The sequence below is a fragment of the Perissodus microlepis genome, chromosome 13 (assembly GCF_051167445.1).
Source record: "Perissodus microlepis isolate ML-2025 ecotype Zambia chromosome 13, ASM5116744v1, whole genome shotgun sequence".
Lineage (NCBI taxonomy): Eukaryota > Metazoa > Chordata > Actinopteri > Cichliformes > Cichlidae > Perissodus > Perissodus microlepis.
The window spans coordinates 28290283-28312972 of NC_140473.1; the positions used below are offsets into that span (position 1 = coordinate 28290283).

The 22690-nt window shown below is 42.3% G+C and overlaps 1 protein-coding gene across 2 annotated transcripts in view; it reads right to left on the bottom strand.

Annotated features, from left to right (window-relative positions):
- The window catches only part of gfra1a (gdnf family receptor alpha 1a), a 117250-nt gene that overhangs the window by 67270 nt on the left and 27290 nt on the right, over positions 1 to 22690 (bottom strand). The window contains exon 4 of one of the 2 annotated variants that reach the window (XM_084949507.1): positions 21219 to 21389. The exons of the other annotated variant lie outside the window; for it this stretch is intronic. Coding sequence (XP_084805633.1) covers positions 21219 to 21389 — 171 coding nt within the window. The remainder of the gene's footprint in view (positions 1 to 21218; positions 21390 to 22690) is intronic. 2 annotated transcript variants of the gene reach the window in all.

Consider the following 22690-nt stretch of genomic DNA (forward strand, 5'->3'; position numbering starts at 1 on the left):
AAATGTGAGCCGAGCCCACAGTGGTGCCACAGGGGTGCAGTTACTTTTTTGTTTTGGCAACTAAATTCCTCCGCATAATCTATTTCACCACCTCCCACTCCCCATTCCAGCCGACGTTAAATTCAATCTCTATAACGTGCAGCTGCTACTTGTTTTTCTGGATCTCACTTTTCATTAATCATAAACGGCATTACATGTCTGTGGTGAGTGACTGCATTTCTTCTGACAGGATAACAGCAGTTGGGTAATGGTAGGACTGCAGATGCCTTTGGAGGGGAAAAAAAGGCTCAGATGAGCACTAGTACCCTTGTGTTATTCTTCATGTGTCCAAAAAAAAGAGGAACAAAATCAGCGTCTCGCCTCTGCAGTTAATTGCTCCTCCGAGATTTTACGCTAGCTATCTGTAATTAACTTCACCTATGTCTGTATGCTACATGAGCCGCTATATGATCTTCTGTGTAGACAATAAGACTAGCAGCGTGGCCATGCCGAGTCAGGCCGAGTCACATCTGTTCTCCACATCTTGATTTATGGTTTAGAAATGATGGCTTTCCATACTAAGCCCTTAAAGACACACTGGGGAGACTTTCAGAGTCTGTTTGCCTCAGTGGAATGGATTTGGCTCGGGATTTCAGTAAAACTCTGCAAAAAAATAAAAGGAAAAAGAAATTAATACATTCAAAGAAATACACCCCCCCCCCAAGAAAAAAAAATAAATCAATCAAGAAATGAAACGTGTGCATATGCAAAAACAAAACAAATGCCCTCTTTACCCTACCCTAGCAACAGCTATTCTACAACCAAATCCCCATATTCATTACCTTCCTGGAGCCTAACGGTAATAAGAAACAGTTTCAGACCTTCATCCACTTCATTCAGTTCTTTACGTTAATACAACGTAGGCCAGGGAGCAGAGCGCAGGCAAGCTGAGCATAACTGGCAGCTTGAGCACATAATCCCAACTACAACATGGCACAAAAGCAGAGAGGAGGAGAGAGGGGGACTGAGGGGAAGGAGAGAGGAGACAAGGATAAAAAGGAAGGAAAGACCGCAGAGTTTAGAATAGGAGAAAAGAAAGAATCAGCTGAGAAAGAGAAAAGTAGGCAGATACTTAGGAGATCTAAAAGGTGTGTTATTCATCTACAAAGCCATTAACAAAAAGGCAAATGAGCTTGTCGTTAAGAGTGAAAATATATAATATATATCATCCAGGATTGTAAATTTTACATTAATGTTCATCCAAACCAATGAATCTGTGCTGCTCGCTTGCATGTCAGACATTTGAGATCATTCCGTATTCAGTTACAAAAATGAAACAAAATGCAGCCAACATAAACACATCATACTTCTTAAAAAGAAAAAGAAAAAAAAAACAGATGCCTTAGAATGAAGAAACAGCTGCAACACTAAACTAATGTAAATCACTGCAGTGTGAATATGTTTACTGACAAATCTGCATTGCAATTACAGGAAGTTCATGTGTTAGAAAATGTCATATTTTTCCCCCCTTTTTGGTTTTTTATGAGCGATCCACGCTTGATGAAAAACAACAAAAAACAACAACAGAATTATTGTTTCACTCGGAACTGCAAATAAAAATAGAAGGCTTAAAAAAGGCTAAAGTAAAATGTATTTACAAGCAGGTGTGCTAATGAACAAATGTTTTTTTCTTTTTCAAAATTGATTTCAAGCCACCGCCACCACTCCCCAACCCACAAATTCCCCCACCCCACAAGAAAAACAATGATGACGGTATCATCATGACAGGTGGAATCTGTGGTCAAGCACTAGCTTGTTTATCCGTCTGTCAGGCACACAGCGGACAGCTAACAGGCATCACCACAGTGGAGATTTCACCCAGGTAACATGAAAACTAAGACACGAGCAAACCTGCAGAGTCATTTATAATGCAACCTGATCAGCAAGCAACAGTTACTAGCAAGAAGCTGGTTAAGCCATATTATCAACAGTTACCATCCACCAGTGTTTTATACAACTAAAGCAGCTTAATATCTTTGTTTGTGAAGAAACTAAAATGAAGCAGCAACTTCCAGATTTAAGAAATTAAGTCTACACATACAGTGTAGTTCTCTTGTGGGCATTTGGGGACGGCTCCAAAAGTGAGTCCATTCCCAAAATGCAGAACTAAAAAGTATTATAAAAAACTCTTTTTTGTTATAACTCCTATGGTTAAAAATAAGGTTTAAAGCTAGGAATGTTGTTTCGGTGACTGACAGTGGTGACAGCTGTGGGTGCTGTGGCTGATCCCTTTTGGCTAGGTCTCAACTCTGCTAATAAGAATCACTAACCTTGATCTGTTCTTCTTCTTTTGGACTAGTTTTAATGCAATTATATAACAAATGATGTAGATTGCTGAGATACAGCAAAGCATGGTAACATCTAAGGTGCTATTTGAATAGTTAGTGACTTGCACATTGCACTTTGCAACCAAGCTTGATTAACTCAAATACTTAAACTTGTGGCTCAAAAAAATAAGATAAAATAAATAATCCCTTTCTGTTTGGTGGCAGATTAGACAGATTACATTTGTCTAATGTGAAGTATTAAACTACTGAGTACAATATACCATGTTTAAAAGCTGACTGGAGGGCATGGAAAACATATTTAAGTTTCACATCCATAGTTCTGCCCCTTAAGTCCCATGCACATTTCACCTTAATCTGCAAAGCGAAGGGGCCTTGAAAGTTATTGAATTAAAGGGTTCTTGTCCCTTGTGAGTGTGAAGCAAAATTGCTAAAATGACCTCAGGCTCCATTGGGATCAAATTTGCTCTTGACCAACAAATGAACTACTGCATTAATGCATACTTCCACACTCATTTACTCACTGCACGAGCCGTTACTTCGCCCGCCTCGTCTGATTTCCATAACTCCACTGCCAGCGAGGCTAAAGTGGTTTACCTCAATGGAAATATTAGCAAAAACATTGCTTTACCAGCTGAGTGACTTTACTGTTTAATTCAGTGGTAAGTATGCACACAGGCGGCTAATTCCGTCTGAAAGTGCATGAGCCAAACAGCTGCGGATGAATTAACTTATCGTATCGTGGCCTGGTTATTCCAGGGTGTAAATCTCTAGTCAGGAAAACAAGTCAAACATCTTAAGATGGAGTGTGGTTGAGTGTGGGAATACATTATTTTGAGTTCCCACTTGTAAATGAAATTGGTTTCCTTGCCAGTCGTAAGCGCATTTGCACCGAGTACATTTCAACCTTCACTTCCCCAAGTTAAGATGCAGGAGCACCGGCGCTTTGCATGTAAATCTCTCAAGTTTAAGCACACAGCCTACGCTTGCTGGCTTGATCTTTCTGTCCCTTTCTTTAACTCACACACACTGTCTCACACCGTCTTACTCTCGCTCACACACACAAAGCTGCACGGCAAATCCAACTCTTGACTTTAACTCTCTAAAACTCGATAACTTGAATTTCCCATGAAATACACTGCAGGGCAATTCCAAAACAAGTCGCTGGCAAATTCAACTACACACAGACTTAAACACACACACACACACACACAGCTTGTATATACACTCATTAGCACAACTGCATCAAGTCTCTGGCAAGTAGATACAGACACCTACGCACACAAATCAGCGCTCACCCGTCATCTGAATAAGTAAATGTAACAAGGCAAGTTTTTTTCAAATCAGGTAAAAACAGAGCAGGTGCTTATTTATTTATATAGATAATATAGCATACTTATTGGAGAAGAATAGCTATGTGGGTTAATAATTATGTGCTTGAAAAACACACTATAAATTTGCTAATAATATAAAGTGTATATTAATTGTTACAGTATTTCATTTTAAAAAGCAGTAGAAGGTTAAAATAACAGTGAGAAAGAAGGACTGAGTCCTTTTTCTTCCATATCTCTGGCTAATTTATTAAATGGTGGTGGTGGTGTTTGTTGATATAATGTGGGTCTGTTGAAATCTTAGCAGTAAAACCTCACCACTTCATGAAAGCCACAAATTACAACCATGGCCCATGACTTTGACCAATGCAAATCAACCACTGCTTTAAAAATACCCGACAAGTCAGCGGACTCAATTCTGACGGCATAAAAATCCTGTGTTTGATTTACATTATGAGGCCACACAGACCCCAGTGCTGCCAAGGAAAGCAAATTCTGTTATGACATTCATATGTCAACATGCAGCCAGGTTTAGAAATCCAAATCAAACCAGAAAATTACTCCAACGAGCACGGCCAAAGTGTTTGCTGCAGAATGACCACACAGTGGGTCCAAAGGTCCAACATTTACATCATTATCTCCTCCATTTTCCCGCACTCTAAAAGCTCATTCTGGCCTGCAGCAAACTGGCACAAGAATCCTGCTCCCGTCATGTGTTTCTCCATAAGTAAATACACTTCATTTGATTTGCTGTGATGGTAAGTTGTCATATCTTGTAGGATTTTGTGTGCATGTGTGTATTTACATTTATTTTTTATTTGTTTAAGTGTTAGAAGTTTTCATACAATCTAATATTTAAGGTGACACAAACAAGTTTTGAAGTACATAAAAGTAACGTTTCCATGACAGCTTTTAAAGACACATTTTCAACCCATTTCCAAGTCAATACCAGATCTTTTGAAGTCAACTTCAGCCTTTCTTGGGACTTTAGATTCCAAACCAACATAAAGCCAGAATTTTCAATTAAACATGTATTTTTGTCTTTACATTGTCTCTGTGAAGCAGAGTTAAAAAAAAACTACCTGCAGACTTTCCCGTATACCTGCTAGTTTGATCATATCAAGGATTGATCCTGTTCTCCCCATAAATGAACAGCTCTGGTGTTAATCTGGAACGAGACCAAGGCCAATTCCTCCAAAGTGTCTTGATGTGGCTACTTTGGTCCGTACCTGAGCGCAATTTCCCATCTGCACAAATGAACCACGCCAAGAGGAAGTCCAATCTAAACAGACTATACAGCACAGGTGAGAAAATGCCCCAAATGCTTTAGTCAAATGGCTGTAATCTCACCTGACGTCCAAATTGAAGTTATGTTTTATGGAACAGGGAACATTTGGCTCATTACAATGCTGCCTGTTATAAGACAGCAAAAGTATTACAGAGTTGTGGTTTTCTTTTTAAACTGCATTACTAAATCCATTACTTAGTTATGCTTCTGCACTACAGTAGAAAACCTGAGATGCATGTTTACAATATGTTGTTGACACCCAGGTATCAGCTAACCAATACCGAGGACATACATCTTTGAACTTTATTACATTCTCTAAGATGGAGACCAGTCTACAGAAGACTTCTCCACCCCCCATACAAACTACTTACCAAATACTTTCCATATAAACTAACACGAGTGTGTAAGCACTGATTATTTATTCTTTTTTCCCCCAGCTGCTCAGTACGTAGGTAACTTGTTACAGATTTAGGTTGTGTTTATTCATCAAGTCATTTCCAGTTTTATGTTGTAACCACTGATCTCCATTCCTGTCTGCACTTTGTCTATTTTCCACCTACTTCAGTACATTTACCAAAAGTAATTCTCATCTAATGAGCCAGATTCATTTGAGTCATTTTTCCACAAGTTTCCACATTTTGGTCATTTCTCAGCTCGTTCGTTTTTCCTGTATCTCCCACATTCTTTTAACTGATTTCTCCTTAATAGCCAACTTTTAGATTACCCCGTTTACCCCAGATGAGGTGACTGGAGAGAACAGCCTGGGCTTCTCTGCTCACACCCAGTGTATGTTTCAGTGAGGCATCTATGTCATAACCTACGACATAACAGTAAACACCTCTGAACCCCAGACTCTAACCTACGATGTAAGCTGACGTGCACATCCCAAGAAACGTAACTACTACACAATCACATGGAACTTCACAAGTAACGGACCAGCACAAGCATGAATGCAACAACGTCAGCCACTTACATAGATTACATTGAAGGATTTACAAAGATTCCCCACAGAAGTCTAAATCAGGCTGCCCCTCAACACGGTCAGGGTTAAGAAGAAAATGGATAGATGGGTGATTTGGCCTGATTTCTGAATCCTATCTTTGACCACCTGTTATTAACCTTTGGCTTTCTGAATGAACGATTTAGATTGCCAAACTCTGGTATTTCATCTCTCTGAACTGATGCAGTTACATTGTTTCAGTAAAGACAAAATTAATTGTTCCGTTTGTAAAGCATACACAAAAATAGTAATAAGTTATGCTCTTCCCTGGCAAGTGTACTGTCAGTATGGAAGCAGTACTTTTTGTGTTTTACACCATAAAAGAAAATCATTTATTTAATCTTCTCAGATCAGTATTAGCTACAATACCATCGCTTCTCAACAAAATGTCCAGCCCCTAACTTGCCAAGTCCATCAGCTTGTTCTCAAGAGCACAATGTGGAAAGCCAAAATAGCTCTGCAGAGCCACGTCAAAGTGCCCGCCAGGGTCTGAACCACCACCGCAGGCTTTCCGTTGACACGGCATACTGATATCAGTGGGAAGGAAATGCCCCCACTCATTCTTCAGTCCACAAAATGAAGCAGAGGCAGCAATCTGGTGGGAATGTATGCACGTGTGTGCGGCGTGCCAACATCAGTGATTTAAACGGATATGCTCCACAGGCACGACAGCGGAGTATTGTGAATTACCCATCAGGACGTCTTTCTCTCTGCAGTGCACAAAACAAGGCCAACTCCGTGCTCACACACATACACACAAACACCTGCACACACACACGCCCATGATGCACATTAGCACGTTTGGCTGTGCAGCTCTCATGCTGGTCCAATTGCACAGTATGTCCCTTTCACCTCTCCCTCCCTGTGGCTGGACGGTGATAAGTACCCTGCTCTCAGGCAATGCAAAGCTGTGAATAATGGATGAAGTACAAGTTGCGAGTGACCACAGCAGAGCGCTCACATGACAGACACAATGACAGACATGGCAGGGACAGCAGGCATCTGTCTTTTTCAGCGCCTCTTCTCCCCCATGTCTGTGTCCATTTGCCACTTTCTTTATCTCCATGTTTATTAGAACAAATCAGCAGGATGATACTTCTCTTTTTATTTCAAAATAACATGATTCAGACTTCTGAAAAACTAATTTCACTCAGCAAGTTTTCCTGTCTGACAGCCTCCAGTGATTTGACCCGGGGTCGGCAAGCTTCACTGTTTGCTATCTCATTTGACCTTAAAACCACTCACACCATGTCTGTCTCAATTTATGAATAACGGCAGCATCAACACACATGCACAAACATCACCCTCCGTTCCCTTAAGGTGGTATGGTCATGCCAGCTCTAATTCTCATAATATTTTGTGTGCTTTATTTCAAGCTGTCCTGGAATGCTTTTTACCATTATAGTCTCTTTTAGCGTTCATGTGCACAAAGTACACACGCGTGCTTCAGCGTAACTCTGAGTCCGAACGCGAAGGAAGGGCAGTGCATGTGACATTTTGCGAGGTCTTTGAGGCTCGGTGCCAGTAACCTGTGGGGGTGGTGGTGGGTATCTCGCTCCCGCCTGGTTAGCTGACTGCCACGGTTACCTTCAGGGCTCACAACACGCTCAGTGACCTGTGCTGCTCTACTTGAGCAAATAACGCAAGAGGGGGCGGGCGAGCAGAGAAGCTGAAGAAGATCTTTAGTAAACACCACATTATAATGTCATGTAACTGACCCAGCCCTGTTTTGTAATTTCGCCTAATGAAGTTTGTGGGTTTGTTGGTTTTCTCAAACCTCTTTAAATATGCACTGTTCCAACAGTCTGGTATTTATCTTCCTGTAGCTGTGGACTCTGCCTGATGAATTGCTCATCTTTATATTCAATCATTTTTGCATCAAATAAACAAGCAGGAAGAGAACTATCTTTTACTCAGGCCAGACGCTTGGATAAAACTGCAGACTTTATCCAAACACATGTTATTTTGATTTGATGTAAATTTGTAACATCCTGTGAGGCTCGACATGTGATTTGTCTTCATATGTGTAGCCAGGTGGAAGTTCGATATTATGGGACATGCCACTGGATGGCGCTGTTTCTTTTGGGGTACCCCTGAGAGCGCAAGGGATCATGGGGATCTACAGAGACATTCACGGGTGCTAGCTTGCATTGGTTTGATGTGGGTGTGCAATGCCTTTTTTCGCTGCGTGATCTGTTTTGAATGCAAAGTGTGCAACAGGAGTGGCTGCAACCAACTTCGCCGTTCATCTCAGAGGGATCTATATTCCGTTTTCTGCTGAATTAATGCACTGTATGTATTTGAGTTCACACTTGTATTATACTATCTCTGTGGGTAAGAGGAAAGTGTACCTTGTTAACTGTTTAATCTTGGCTCTGTATCTTAGCAGGAGAAGCCACTACAGTTATTTTTGCACTGCTAAATTTGTTTTATTTATGTATGGGTTTATATCAGACACAAAATGACGCTAATAAAGTTGGGGAAATAACCTGCAGTAGCAGTGGGTTACCAGTGCACAAAGCTGTTACTGGATAAGAACTGTCTGTAACAATTTTATTTCTTTATTTTTACAACTTTTTTTTATTTTCTTCTGAGCGCTTACTTTATCATTCAGATTAAAAGAACCCCAAAGATAATCTGTGTTCTGGGCTGGTTAATTTAGCCAGGCTACACAATTTGGTACCAGGAGTGGGGTATCTGCAAAAGTGGCAGCTCAGCGATTTTGTTTTTTATGGGTTATTTTACGGTGCAAAAAAAATAACTGTAGTGGTGGTCACCCGCGGCGTGAGGGATTGGAAAGGACCTGACGATTGGGGCCATACCAGAGGTGTGCAGAGGAGCAGTGGCCAGTCTGTCCAGAAGAAGGCGATTTCGATCGAGGGAAGGATTCTTTCCAGAGGAGAAGAGGACATCAGTGGCACCTAGCTGAATAGACTGCTAAGGCAATTTCTGCATCCTGACCAAAGACTAATCTGGACACAGACATTTCATTATGTCAGACACAAACAGTGACGATGACCAGGGTTTGGCGGGGGCCACCGCAAGGGACCCTGTCACTGAGCTTCAGGCAAAATTGTCAGAACTGAGTAACAAACATGACCAGGCTATGGCCAGGATAACTGCTTTGAGTGACGGGGCAAGTAGGTCATATGTATATCTGCCGCGAGAGCGACCTATTCAACCCTTTAGTGGGGATGCAACCGTAGATGGACGTTCTGTAGAGGAGTTTATTGATGAAGTACAGAGGGGTATCAGAACTAGAGGCTTGGGTAATGATGATCAGGTTGACTTCATTTTTTCCCTCCTCAGGGGTTCTGCACTTGAAGAGATCAAGTTATGTACTGGGGGAGAGCAGACTGAACCCGAAGAAATTTTTTGTTTTCTCAGAGAAGCTTATGGTGAGAGGCGCAGTGTAGCACAGTTACTGCAAACCTTTTTTAGCAGTTTCCAGCTAGAAGGTGAAGATTTCTTTGAGTACACACACGCTCTGTCCCAGATCCTCCGCTTAGCCCTTAAACAAAGGCCTGATGCAGTACGAGACACAAAGATGGCAGTTAGAGACCAGTTTGTGGAGGGAGTAAGAGACTCCACTCTGCGAAGGGAGCTTCGCAAGATGGTGAGGGAAAAGCCAGAGTCTACGCTTTTTGATGTACGTCAGGAAGCAATTGCTTGGTCTATGGAAGAAAAACCTAGTGGCACCAGAGTTGCCAAGAGCAGGCCCATATTAAGTGACAGTGCGGTTGCAGGGGATCAGAGTACCCGTGAAGCTCCAGATAGGTCATCTGCAACTCTAGATGAAATCCTTAAGGTGGTTTCTGAGCAGGGCAAGGCTATTGGGGAGTTACTCAGTGTGGTTCAGGAGAGTGTTACATCCGGAGAAAGGGCCCCTAAACGTGGGATTCCCAGATCAAAGTTCCAGTTCACTGATGATGGGAAGCCCATCTGTTTCAAGTGTAAGGGAGTTGGACACATTGCTAGGGAGTGCAAAACCCTTAAGCAAGGAGCTTCTCCAGTTTCTGTTCCTGCACCTGTTCAGGGAAACTAGCTACCTCGGTTGCCAAGAGCCGGGCAATTCGAGGGGAGACTACTGGCTCGAAGACCCTAACTCGTGAGAGATTTTTTGACAGAGCAGTTGGTAAATGTCCTGAAGTTGAAATTGAGGTGGGAGGGATTAAGGCTAGAACCCTTTTGGATACAGGGAGCCAGGTTAGCACCATCTCAGAGGCATTTTTCCGACAACACCTAATGGGTGAAGATGATGATGTAACCCCTACAGCTAAATGGCTTAAATTGACTGCAGCTAACTCATTGCCAATTCCTTATATAGGGTACATTGAGCTGGATGTGCAGGTCATGGGGTTAACAGTGCAGGAGTGTGGGTTTTTGGTAGTCAGGGACCCCGCCCCAGAACCCGGAGGGCCACAGGACCAAGAGCTAATGTCAGCTAAAGTTAAGGTGCAGGAAAATGATGTGGAACAGCAGGTGGAAAAAGGTGCCAGCAGACTAGAGGGATCCCCCCCTGTTCTTGTTGGAATGAACATAATAAAGAGATGTAAGGAGCTAGCCATTGCTAGTTTTGATTCAACTCTCGGAGGAGAGCTAAATGCTGCTTGGGAAGAAGCTTTTCAGAGGGTGCAAGCCTGCGAAGTATTAGAGAGGTCATCCACCGCCCGGTTAGCTGGTAAAAATACTGTACACGTGCCAGCATCATCCGTGGCCACAGTATTTGCTAGAGGGCTTGGGAAAGTTTCAGATGACCAGACCTTAATGTTACTTGAGCCAACCAACACGCTCGTTCCCAGCGGTTTGGTTGTTGTTCCTACTCTTGTTGAAACTGACAGGCACGTGTTTCCAGTTCAAGTTGTGAACTTCTCGCAGGAAGATGTGTGGTTGGCTCCCCGGACCAGACTTGGTGTGCTCACTGTAGTGGAGTGTGTTGAAAATGCAGCTGAGGTGCAGTTTAATCGTATTTCTGCTGACCACGAGGAAGTGTCACTGAATAAGAAAGGGGCTAAAGAATCTGATGGTGAACTGAAATTGCTGATAGAGCAGCTGAGTATTAGTGGCTCCCAAGAGGAACAGACCAAATTAGCTGCACTTTTGGCTCAGTATGCAGATGTTTTTGCTTTCAAAGATGAAGATCTAGGTTATACAGAGAAGATCAGTCATGAGATACACCTAGTCGATGATGTCCCTGTCACCCAGGCCTACCGACGGATACCTCCAACACAGTACAAAGAGGTGCGAGAACACATAACCCAGCTTCTGAAAAAGGGTGTGATCAAAGAAAGCACTAGTGCCTATGCATCGCCCATTGTGCTGGTGAGGAAGACAGACAACAGCTTGAGGTTATGTGTCGATTACAGGCGGCTAAATGCCAAGACCAGACGTGATGCCTTTCCTTTGCCCCGTATAGATGAATCCTTTGATGCATTACATGGTGCAAGGTTTTTCTCGACTATCGACCTGGCAAGTGGCTATCATCAAGTGGCAGTTCACGAAAGGGACAGGCACAAGACTGCTTTTACAACCCCATTTGGGTTGTTTGAATATACCAGATTGCCCTTTGGTGTGTGTAATGGTCCAGCCACTTTCCAAAGACTCATGCAGGCCACTATGAGTGACTTAATCCTTCAGATTATGCTCGTGTACCTAGATGACATATTAGTCTACTCATCAACTTTTGAAGACCATTTGGCACGTCTTCAGACAGTGTTGCAGAGACTCAGGGAAACTGGGCTGAAGGTTAAGGTGGAGAAATGTCATTTTCTCCAATCTAGTGTACGCTTTTTGGGTCACCAGATCTCAGCTGAAGGGATAGGTACGGACCCAGACAAGATAGCTGCAGTGAGGCAGTGGCCAGTACCCACCACAGTTAAAGAGCTGAGATCCTTCCTGGGTTTTTGCAGTTATTACAGGAGATTTCTCCATGGATTTTCGCAGCTGGCAGGTCCTTTGCATGATCTGATTAATGCATGGGGCAAGGAGGACAGTCCAGCTAAATATAAAAACTTGCTTGAAAGTGTGTGGACGCCATCTTGTCAAGAGTCATTTGAACAGCTGAAAGAGAAGCTCACAAGTGCCCCCCTACTTGCTTATGCTGATTTCTCACTGCCATTTGTTATTGAGACAGATGCCAGCAGTTTAGGACTGGGAGCAGTTCTTTATCAGGTGCAGGGTGGCAGGAAACGTGTTATAGCATATGCCAGCCGAAGGTTGAGAAATGCAGAGAGAAATGACAGAAATTATAGCAGCATGAAATTAGAGCTCCTCGCCCTTAAATGGGCTGTGTCTGAGAAGTTTAGGGGGTATCTCTTAGGCTCCAAATTCACAGTTGTGACAGATAACAACCCCCTCTGCCACCTGAACTCAGCAAAGCTGGGAGCCATCGAGCAGCGCTGGGTTGCCCAGTTAGCGCCATTTGACTTTGAGGTGCAGTATCGTCCTGGTCGGTGTAACACAGCTGCTGATACCCTCTCTAGACAGCCATTAGCAGGGGAGCCCCAGCCTGCAGGAGATGAGGAGGAGTTTGATGGATGCATATCCATCTGTAACCTAGTCAGCAGAGGGACAACGCTAGGCCTGGACTTAGTAAGTGCAGGTGTAAAATGTTGTCAGGTGAGGCAGGCCCGGGTCACAGCAGTTGAGCAAGACACCCATTTTACTGATTCCCAAGGGAATACACCCACTCTGCCAGGGTATTCTAAGGAAGAGTTGCGACAGTTTCAGAGCTCTGACCCTACTATCAAGTCCTTTAGGCAGTTTTGGGACAAAAAGAAGAAACCCACACACCAGCAGAGGAAAGGTTTGACTAAGTCTGTGATTTCTCTGCTCCGGCAGTGGTCACGTATCATAGAGTTTGAGGGATTGTTGTATCGGGTCATTGAGGATGGACATTTGGGGAGGTGTCAGCAGCTCATTTTGCCAGCTTGTTTAAAGGAAGCTGTACTGGGGAGTGTGCATGATCAGATGGGGCATCAGGGGGTGGAGCGGACCCAGAATCTGTTAAGACAGAGATGTTTTTGGGTTGGTACGTATGAAGAAGTGGACCAGTGGATTAAGAAATGCTACAGATGTGTGCTTACTAAGTTGCCACAGCCCAAGATTCATGCCCCTGTCAAGCCCTTTCTGGCCACTAGACCTCTTGAAGTGGTTGCAGTAGATTTTAGCGTGTTGGAGCCAGCCTCAGATGGACGGGAAAATGTGTTGGTGGTTACAGATGTTTTCACCAAGTTCACACAAGCTTTCCCCACACGCGACCAGAAAGCTGATACAACTGCTAAGATTTTGCTCAGAGAGTGGTTCATGAGGTATGGTGTACCAGAGAGGTTACATTCTGATCAGGGCAGAAATTTTGAAAGTGATGTGATTCAGGAACTGTGCAAGTTATATGGGGTTAAAAAAAGCCATACTACACCACATCATCCCCAAGGTAATGCACAATGTGAACGTTTCAATAGGACACTTCATGACCTATTGCGTACCCTCCCACCGGACAAGAAACGCCGTTGGCCTGAGTATTTGCCAGAGTTGGTCTATGCATACAATGTGACTCCCCATGCCACCACAGGTCACTCGCCGTATTACCTCATGTTTGGAGTGCACCCCCACCTTCCTGTAGATGCTTTACTAGGGCAGGAGCAGGTGCTTGATAAGAGACATGACTGGCTGGTTGTGCATCAGCAGCGCTTAAATGAAGCACATAACAGAGCAAGGCAGTACACGGAGCAGAAAGCAGCAGAAAGGCTTGAGCTGGACAAAACCCGGGTCTATTGCCCCCCTGTTGAAGTAGGTCAGTTAGTTTATCTGCGACACTGGCCCCAAGGCAGGAACAAAATTCAAGACGCCTGGAGCCCTGTGGTTTATAGGGTTGTCGAAGTCCAGGGCAGCACACATGCGGTGGAGCCTGTGGAGGGTGGGCCAGTAAAACGGGTTCACAGAGCTAACCTTAGACCTTGTATTGGCCCAATTCCTGCACCCAGGAAAAAGAAAAATAATGAATCCCCTGTGGTAGTGGGTCCTATGACAGAAGAGAAAACAGGCTGTTCAGATTCAGATCCTGAGTATGTGTTGTTCGGAGAAACCTCATACCCAATTGCAGAGCAGGGGTCTGATGAAGACAGGGAAACAGTTCAAAGCAGTGGCGTTTCAGAGTCTGTAAACACTGATGATGCTCGTGTTACTGCACCGTCTGCCTCTGAGCAGGTGTCCACACCAGAGACAGTTGCTACTGAAACCAACAGGGATATTGGGGTCATTACACCAACACCAGTGCCCCGTCGGAGTAAAAGAGCTAATGCTGGAGTGCATTCAAACCCTTACCATGTCCCTGTATCAGCATGTCATGCCATCACCTTGAGCCCTGAGGTACTGTCTCAGTTGTTGACTAATATGGGTACTGCCCTCTTTAAAGAAGCAGTGCATGAGTTGAAATATACCAATTGAGTCACCTGGGACGTTGACTCTTAAGCAGGGGAGAATGTAGCCAGGTGGAAGTTCGATATTATGGGACATGCCACTGGATGGCGCTGTTTCTTTTGGGGTACCCCTGAGAGCGCAAGGGATCATGGGGATCTACAGAGACATTCACGGGTGCTAGCTTGCATTGGTTTGATGTGGGTGTGCAATGCCTTTTTTCGCTGCGTGATCTGTTTTGAATGCAAAGTGTGCAACAGGAGTGGCTGCAACCAACTTCGCCGTTCATCTCAGAGGGATCTATATTCCGTTTTCTGCTGAATTAATGCACTGTATGTATTTGAGTTCACACTTGTATTATACTATCTCTGTGGGTAAGAGGAAAGTGTACCTTGTTAACTGTTTAATCTTGGCTCTGTATCTTAGCAGGAGAAGCCACTACAGTTATTTTTGCACTGCTAAATTTGTTTTATTTATGTATGGGTTTATATCAGACACAAAATGACGCTAGACGTCCTTGAGTTCCAGATGCTGATAAAGTTGGGGAAATAACCTGCAGTAGCAGTGGGTTACCAGTGCACAAAGCTGTTACTGGATAAGAACTGTCTGTAACAATTTTATTTCTTTATTTTTACAACCTTTTTTTTATTTTCTTCTGAGCGCTTACTTTATCATTCAGATTAAAAGAACCCCAAAGATAATCTGTGTTCTGGGCTGGTTAATTTAGCCAGGCTACATATGTAAGAAAGTTGGTCTCTTTTATATAAACAGAACATGTAAACATGAAAACTCAGACGTAAGTCCTTTACAAACTCCATGCAAATACTATACGCTTTTTTTTCACCTATTCTTATTCTGCCATTCACACTGACCACTTTATTTCACTGGATGAATTGACAACATGTATTTTTTCAAAACAAACTGGATTGATTATTTGGATATGAAATGAACTGATCTGACATTCAGACAATTATGTTTGGCAACAAGTGCGCTTGTAGCTCAAAACCTGCAGCGGTATGAATATGCAAGAACACGGCTAGATGCTGCTTCTGGTCAATCAGCTTTCTGAAATTATTGCTCTGCCTCCTCAAACGTGGTCCTAACTCAAAACACCGATGCCAAAATGCCTCAGGCACACCACAGTTTCTCTTGCAGGTTACAAGATGTAACCTGTAATCCTTGTACGACCTGACAATTGATCAACTAACCCAGTATTTAATTTTATGAGGTTATAATCCTCAGAGTTAGCATCTTGCTTGGCTACTCTTTTCATAAGCTGTAATCTTACACCCACTGGGCCAGAGCAATGTCAAAACTGTTTTACTGACGATCAGAAATGATCAAAACTGTGACAACATGAACATGTGAATAAGGTCTGGGTGTGGTTCACAGTGTTGTCATATTGGTTTTTTGCACTTTAATTCGAGTTAATCTTAGTTGGCCTTTTTCAGGTTGTTTGATTAAATTCTCAAATTCACAATATATCATATACTGAATTGTACCTGATATTTTGACAGTGGGCATCTCCTCAGTCGAAACAGACGTTTACATTACAGCAATTATTTAAGAAAACTTTTAATATGACACAACATCCACATTAAAATATACATTTTTTTCTTTCCCTTACGCATTTGTTTTATACAGAGTGTATTTTCTTGGGACGTGCAATAAGTTTGCTCATATGCTAATCTCAAGCATTTAATACCATTACACAGCAAAACAATAGATTTACCTTGGAGCTCTGTTTCTAATTAATCATCAGTATTTATATTAAGGCTGTAAAAACTGTGCAAAGTCTGTAAGAATGGAAGCAGAGGATAAACGCTCTGGGCGTGGCCCATCGTAAGCTCCTCTGAGTAAGAACGCTGATTTAAAATAAGCTCTCTCTTTCAGACAGTTATGACTCATTGGTTTGGGAGGAGATTTTAGGCTTTCTCGTTAAATGATAATAGCTCATCCTAAAGAGTGCGCGCCGGTGGCCAAATCTCCCGAGACGACAAAGCTACAAGATGATGACAGTGTGTTCTGGGTGGTAGAGAGGATCGTGAAAAATTCCCCTAGTGTGCTCACACAAATCAGTGTTTTCCTTTTCAAAACTTGAAGAAAAGGATAACACTGTATTAGAGAGAGTGGTGATCATTGCTCCAATCACAAAGTCAAGGTAAAACACTGCAATGTTAAACACTTCAAGTTGTCTGAAACTGACTGAAATTTGAGCTTAAACCACTGAAAGAATAGACTCATGTTGAGAGCCACTTTCTCAAAATTGGACTCATATACCAGCGAGAATGTCTAAAACTGCTTCAAGAATTATTAAAAGTCTCTGGGCTTGTTATTTGTGACTACACTGTGAACTAACACTCGACTTTTCCAACTTTCTCCTCTCACCTTCTTTCTCCTTCTTCCTCCCTGGGAACTGCACAACTCAACCTCTTTTGGCGATATGTTTTTTTGCAAAAGAAACCCTCTCATATCGCTTTCGGTGAAGTTGAACAGTTCGCAGCATAAGCATTCTGACCTGCCTGAAAAGAACAAGAACAAAAAGGCCCAGAGTGAAGATGCTAGCCGACGGCTGTGTTTTGAATCTGACAGTTGGCTGCTCTTCACATGACAGCATTTGGGGACAAGAAAGAAATCCTCAAGGTGGTTGATGCAGTGAAACACTGATGTCATGCATCCAAATGGTTGCATCACTAAACCACCTTTTCACATTCAGTTAAAAGTGTGGTGTGGTTAGAAAGTCTTCACTGAGATGACACTTTTGAACTCTGAGCTGATCTAATCTAATGACAAGCCTGATTGTGACATTTAAGGTTGTCTGACATACATTTTTAATGATAATCTTTTAATGTTTGATATCAGAGCAGCTGGTCTCCCTTGGGCTAACATACCCAGCTGTCTTACTGAGGGCAATATTTATGTTTAATCTATTTTTTTACTATGCTTTTTTTGTTGCTTAATTTCTTCTTTGTCATTTCATTTTTTTTAAGCCGTTATACCTTATTAATCCATTTTTCAAAGACTAATGATGAAATGGAGGGACAGTTTACACAGTATGGCCTTCTTTGTCAAAGGCATGTATAAAAATTAAAACTAAAGTAACCAAGTCATGTTTGACTTGAAACAACTGTGTCTTACAGGAGAAATGAAAAGGCAGTTCACAAAGTCTGTTTATTTCTCCTTTTCAAATCCTTGCTGCAGCACCATAAACGACAATTATTACCTGAGATGATGAATCTTTTTAAATGACAATTTTGGAGAAACGGTATTTACAGTTAAGCCCTCAGCCGCATCCATATTCCTGTCAGAGAACAGAGGGATTGAAGTTTTTAATTAATCTGAACACCAGCATCCCTGAGGATACACAGACATAAATACTCACTCTCTCTGTCTTTCTCACACACACACACACACACACACACACACACACACACACACACACACACACACACACACACACACACACACAGTATAAACCTTTGCATACACGTCTCTCTGAGACACTTTGTCAAAGTAAAAGTGTCTAAAGAATGAGATGGAGCAGTTGTGCCCATTTGAAAGTGCTACAAAGCTGTGAGACACAGTTAAGAAATGTACATACATTTACATCATCTTCAGTCGGGGAACACATCATCTATTGTTTGATGACTCTGGGCATGCAGCCCGATATTTTAGAGCTTCTGCTGTTCTCACCAGATATATGGGCCAAGACTTCCTGTCCCATGCACTGATCAAAACGTAGAAATGTATGAAAAAGCTAAATTATAGTCAGGCAATAGCCAGTAGCCATAGACACAGACTGAGAACCGCAGCTGTGTAAAACAACAGCCAAGCAATCGCCCAATCAAGAGCAACCAGACGTTCCAATATTTCCTGTGTTTGTTATCTTAACTTCAACGTCCGCAAGAGCTCTCAAATCTATGTCTGAAAAAGGGGGTTTATTGAATAGTTTCTTATGCGTGACATTAAAAACATACGATCTGGCTCCAAATCCTCATCAAACAAACCTTTTGTCTACGAGAGGATAAACCCTCACTCAGCGTGGCCACACACGACACATGGGTGCAGCCCAGTCAGCCAGTGAAATCTGCCTCCTTAATGATGCTGACACATTTGTGCGTTTAGCCTGTGCGATAACGCAGTGTGGATTGTGATTGTGATGGCTTCTTGTAACCCTAATGCAGTTTTCATCTGAAGTTTGATCATTTATGAACATTGTTTGACATCTTTATGCAAAAAATCCATAGAAAATAAACAAAGATAAATATATGAAGTATGGTTTTTGTTTGTTAATCTACAAGTTTTTAAAACAAAAAACAAAACCCTGGTTTTCACATGCAGCATCACAAATGTTCTCCTGCTTTTGCTCTTCACATGGATTGTTTACTGGCATGCAACCAAAGCCCACTTAAACATGATTGGTCAGTACCCATTACTACTGACCACTCAATAAGTTCATTACAAACTGAACAACAAATTACAACCATAAAGCTTTTAGAACTATTTTGATGTACACATAGCTGAATATGGAGCTATGTGTACTTCATTCCTCTGCACAAAACAACAACAAAAGTATATATACACAGAGCCACCTTCTTTCTGAGCATTTCGTTATATTAGTGCTACTGAAGTCGGAGTGCCAGCACTGGGCCCCAGAAAGACTCCAATCCAGCTCACGGGATGGCTTTAGAAAAGTCATTAAGGAATAGATGACAGTCTCTGATTTTTCACCATCTACAATAGAAATGTCTATATTTATAGTTGGTCCATATCGTTAAAAAAAAAAAAAGAAAGAAATTAAGAAGGGGAAAAAATCATGCAAGAACATTATTATTTACTTTGTTTCATTATTACAAAACAGTTTTGGCTGTTACTTTTTCTGTAATTTTACACTTTTATTGGTCACAGTTTAGTCCCAAAGTGCTGTGCTGACAGATTTCTTCCATTTACTATACAAGGATTTATTTAGCATGTAGAAAAACAGACATGCTGTTACCACGCATTGAATCCCTCAGTTAAATTCCTTAAAACACTGACAGAAAGGGGAGTTTCACTGGTCTTCACAATGTAAAATGACTTTGACATCCATGCTCTATAGTGTCTCTTTTAGCAAAGCATGAACAATGCCATGGAACTAGCAGCTTCCTTCAGTGTACTCTGTATAGTCAAGCAGAACTGTTACGTGTTAACATCTTCCTCCAAGTTTGCTCCTATGCTGAGACCTCTTTACAAAAGTAAGAGTTCTCATGTGTGTGTGTCAGCTTACTTGACCGGTGCAGCTCATTGTGATTCTAGCTGTAGGGCTGTATTTTAAGGTCAGATGCTGAAGCACAGATTAAGAGGGAAAAACAGACAAACTTTACTCAAGGCTGAAAAACAATTCTAAACACTGCAAAAAATGTACTTCTTTCAGCCTGGTGACGTTGCAGTTCTGCATCTCATGCAGACATTCATTTTTCTGTTACAAAGGAAACAAGTCATGAAGCTCTCAAACGCAGACACAGGTAGCACTTCACTGCTCATTCAAATGTCGTACTTCTCTTAATGAAAAGCGTGCATAAAAGCCAGTGGACTGAAAAGTCCTGCTGAAATCAGGAGAGGAAAGAGGAGAGAGAGAAGATGCATACTGCCCCTGAGGTTTTAGTCAGAACACACAATTCAGCATGATTCAGCCTCATTCAGCTCGTTGCCGTTATCCCCCTACAGCAAGACTTGGAGCGGGTATGTGTATTTGCCAGTGAGTGTACGTCTCTGGTTAGTTGTGCAAGCACACAGATGTGCACCCACACATGTGATGGTGTCAGTAATAAATGATCACGCTTTTCCAGTCCAGCCAGACAATCTATTAGCATGACACGTGGCTATATTTGTGAGTACATATGCACTCCGGGTGGATATTTACTCCAAAATGCGGTGAATTGCAAATTCGTTCTTAGCAAAGTAACTTTTCAGAAGGCTCTGATGCAAAATGAAATATTTCGCATATACATTGGCGCTGCCTGCAATAAGCTGTTTTAGGCCATAAAACTAATGTAGCAGTCACAGACATTGACTGCCCTCTAAAATGGAAATTCATAAGCCAAAATGGCACAGTGGGAATATCAAAATATGACACATCCTCTTCTTCTTTCAGCCCTCCCACTTCTCACTGGCTTCTGCCACCTCCCCATCCCTACCCATATCTTCTCCTGGGTTTTCCATCTGTTGTGGAAGTTCTTCTGAAGGACATGTCAGCTCTTCCTGACACAGCTGACTAAGCAGACAGATGGACAGACTGGACTGACACCTCTCTCATATGGTCCCGAGTGAATTCTATAACTGGCATAATCACTCACCAGTGTGGATGAAATCAGTATTAATATCTTAACAGATCCAAGGAAAATTGACTTTAAGTCTCATATAACAGAGTAAAATTGATTATATTCTATTATATTTTTACATTAAATAAAAATACGAACTACGAGACACCGAGAACATCTTAGTTTTTGTTTGGTTTAGATATGGTTCCCTGTGGTAAGTGCAAAAAAACATTCAAACATGTAGTCTCATGGGTACACACAAAGATGACATTTAATAATTTGTAAAATGAGGCAAATCAAGAGTGCTGTAATGTAGTCAGCCTCCCGTAATAAACTTAAACTACAATCAAATTTTGTTTTTTAAATATGAAACCTCATTAGATGACAGATAAACCCTTAAGTTGTGCAACCACGACTGCTGCTGCTACTATTTTCACAGTGTTTTAACATCACAAACTGAAAACACTCTTACTTTATCTCTAGAAAACATCATGCATGATCAAACATACACACACACACACACACACACACACACACACACACACAACTCTATTTCATTACCCAGAATGGCCCAATTGGGATGAGCTCTCCTGTTTCTACTGGGATCCTGAAGTTCCGTGGAGGAAGGGCTCCCTCTGCCCAGAACAGGCTCTCTGCCCTGGGAAAACCTGCCCTGGGTGCCCCCCCTGCCCAGAGCCGAAGTGGCAGAGGTGCTCCAAGGTTCCCCACCCTCTGTAAGAGATGTGCTTCATTCAGGACCACCAATCAACATCCATCAGGGTTCACAAAGGTCACAGGGAGGTCAAGATGATAAAAGGGAAGCTTACAGATCAAAGGGAAAAGGAGAACAAGAACCAGAAGTGAGCATTCACATCATTCAGGGTGTTTTCTAGGTAGGAAGAAGGAGCACAAAGGAGCCAGGCGTCTTGTGATGCTAGGTTTTACAAAAGGAAGAAGTCTAGGACAGCTTAGTGTGCTACAGAAGAGAATAAGGAAAGAGGAACTGTAGCCTGTCACATCACTGAGGGAGTATAGTTCTTATCTGCAGGCAACAGAAAGAAGAAGCTCTTTAATCAAGGTAATCACAGCTGGTCCAGATGCTGCTCTGTACCTGCTCAGAGGGATCGCAGCAAGCTCCACGACTGACATCTATGTGACTAAGGAACAATTGGCTGGTTTTTACCCATACTACCAATCGACAAAGTGCACAGTTGTGTTGGTGGGGATCACTCTTTGGCTAACTTATAAATGAAGAGGTGTACATAAAACCAAATGAAATCAAACAATCACACTAGCCTGACAATTAAACAAGTCAAGAAAGGAAGAATCTGACGCTGCCTGGAAAATTGGGGGCACGCAGTTATGGAGTTTTCGTTAGAGGAACGGTTGTGGATGAAACAAATGCAAATTTATGTATCAATGCCCTCATTTAACATCATGGAGAGCAAAGACTCAGACAGAACAAGAGCTCAGCTGGATGCTTGTCTGTGTGTGTATGGGTGCCAGCGGGTGCATGCATTCCCCAACATTTGTGTGCATGTGTGTGTGTGTATGCGTGGGGGTGGGGGGTGCACTCTCAGTTCTTGGTTATGTGTGTCTGTTTAAGGCTGTGTTTGCTTTTCAGGGATGCTGCTGTTCTGTGATCAAAAGGAGAAGCACAAAGGGAGAAAGGAGAGAAAAAAGGGGCAAAGCTATTATTCTCCAAAGACAGCTGTTTGTTAGTTAGAGACACAGCTTTAATCAGACGCGCTGTGGCTGTTGACAAACACGATCACAGGGTGGCAAGTGTAAATTCCTTTTCCAATTGACCAATGGGGAAATGACAACGTGTACAGAGCGTGGAAAGGAAATTTGTACTGCCGTGCTGAAGCAAAAAGTTTAGTAGAAATAGAGACTTTAGACTATTGAGAAAAAATATCACTACACTACAGGTTTCACAGCTAGCTGAGAAGATGTGCATGATCATCACAACCAGCTTACTACTAATAAGTGTAACTACTGCAAGATGCAAATAGAATAAGATGACAATGATA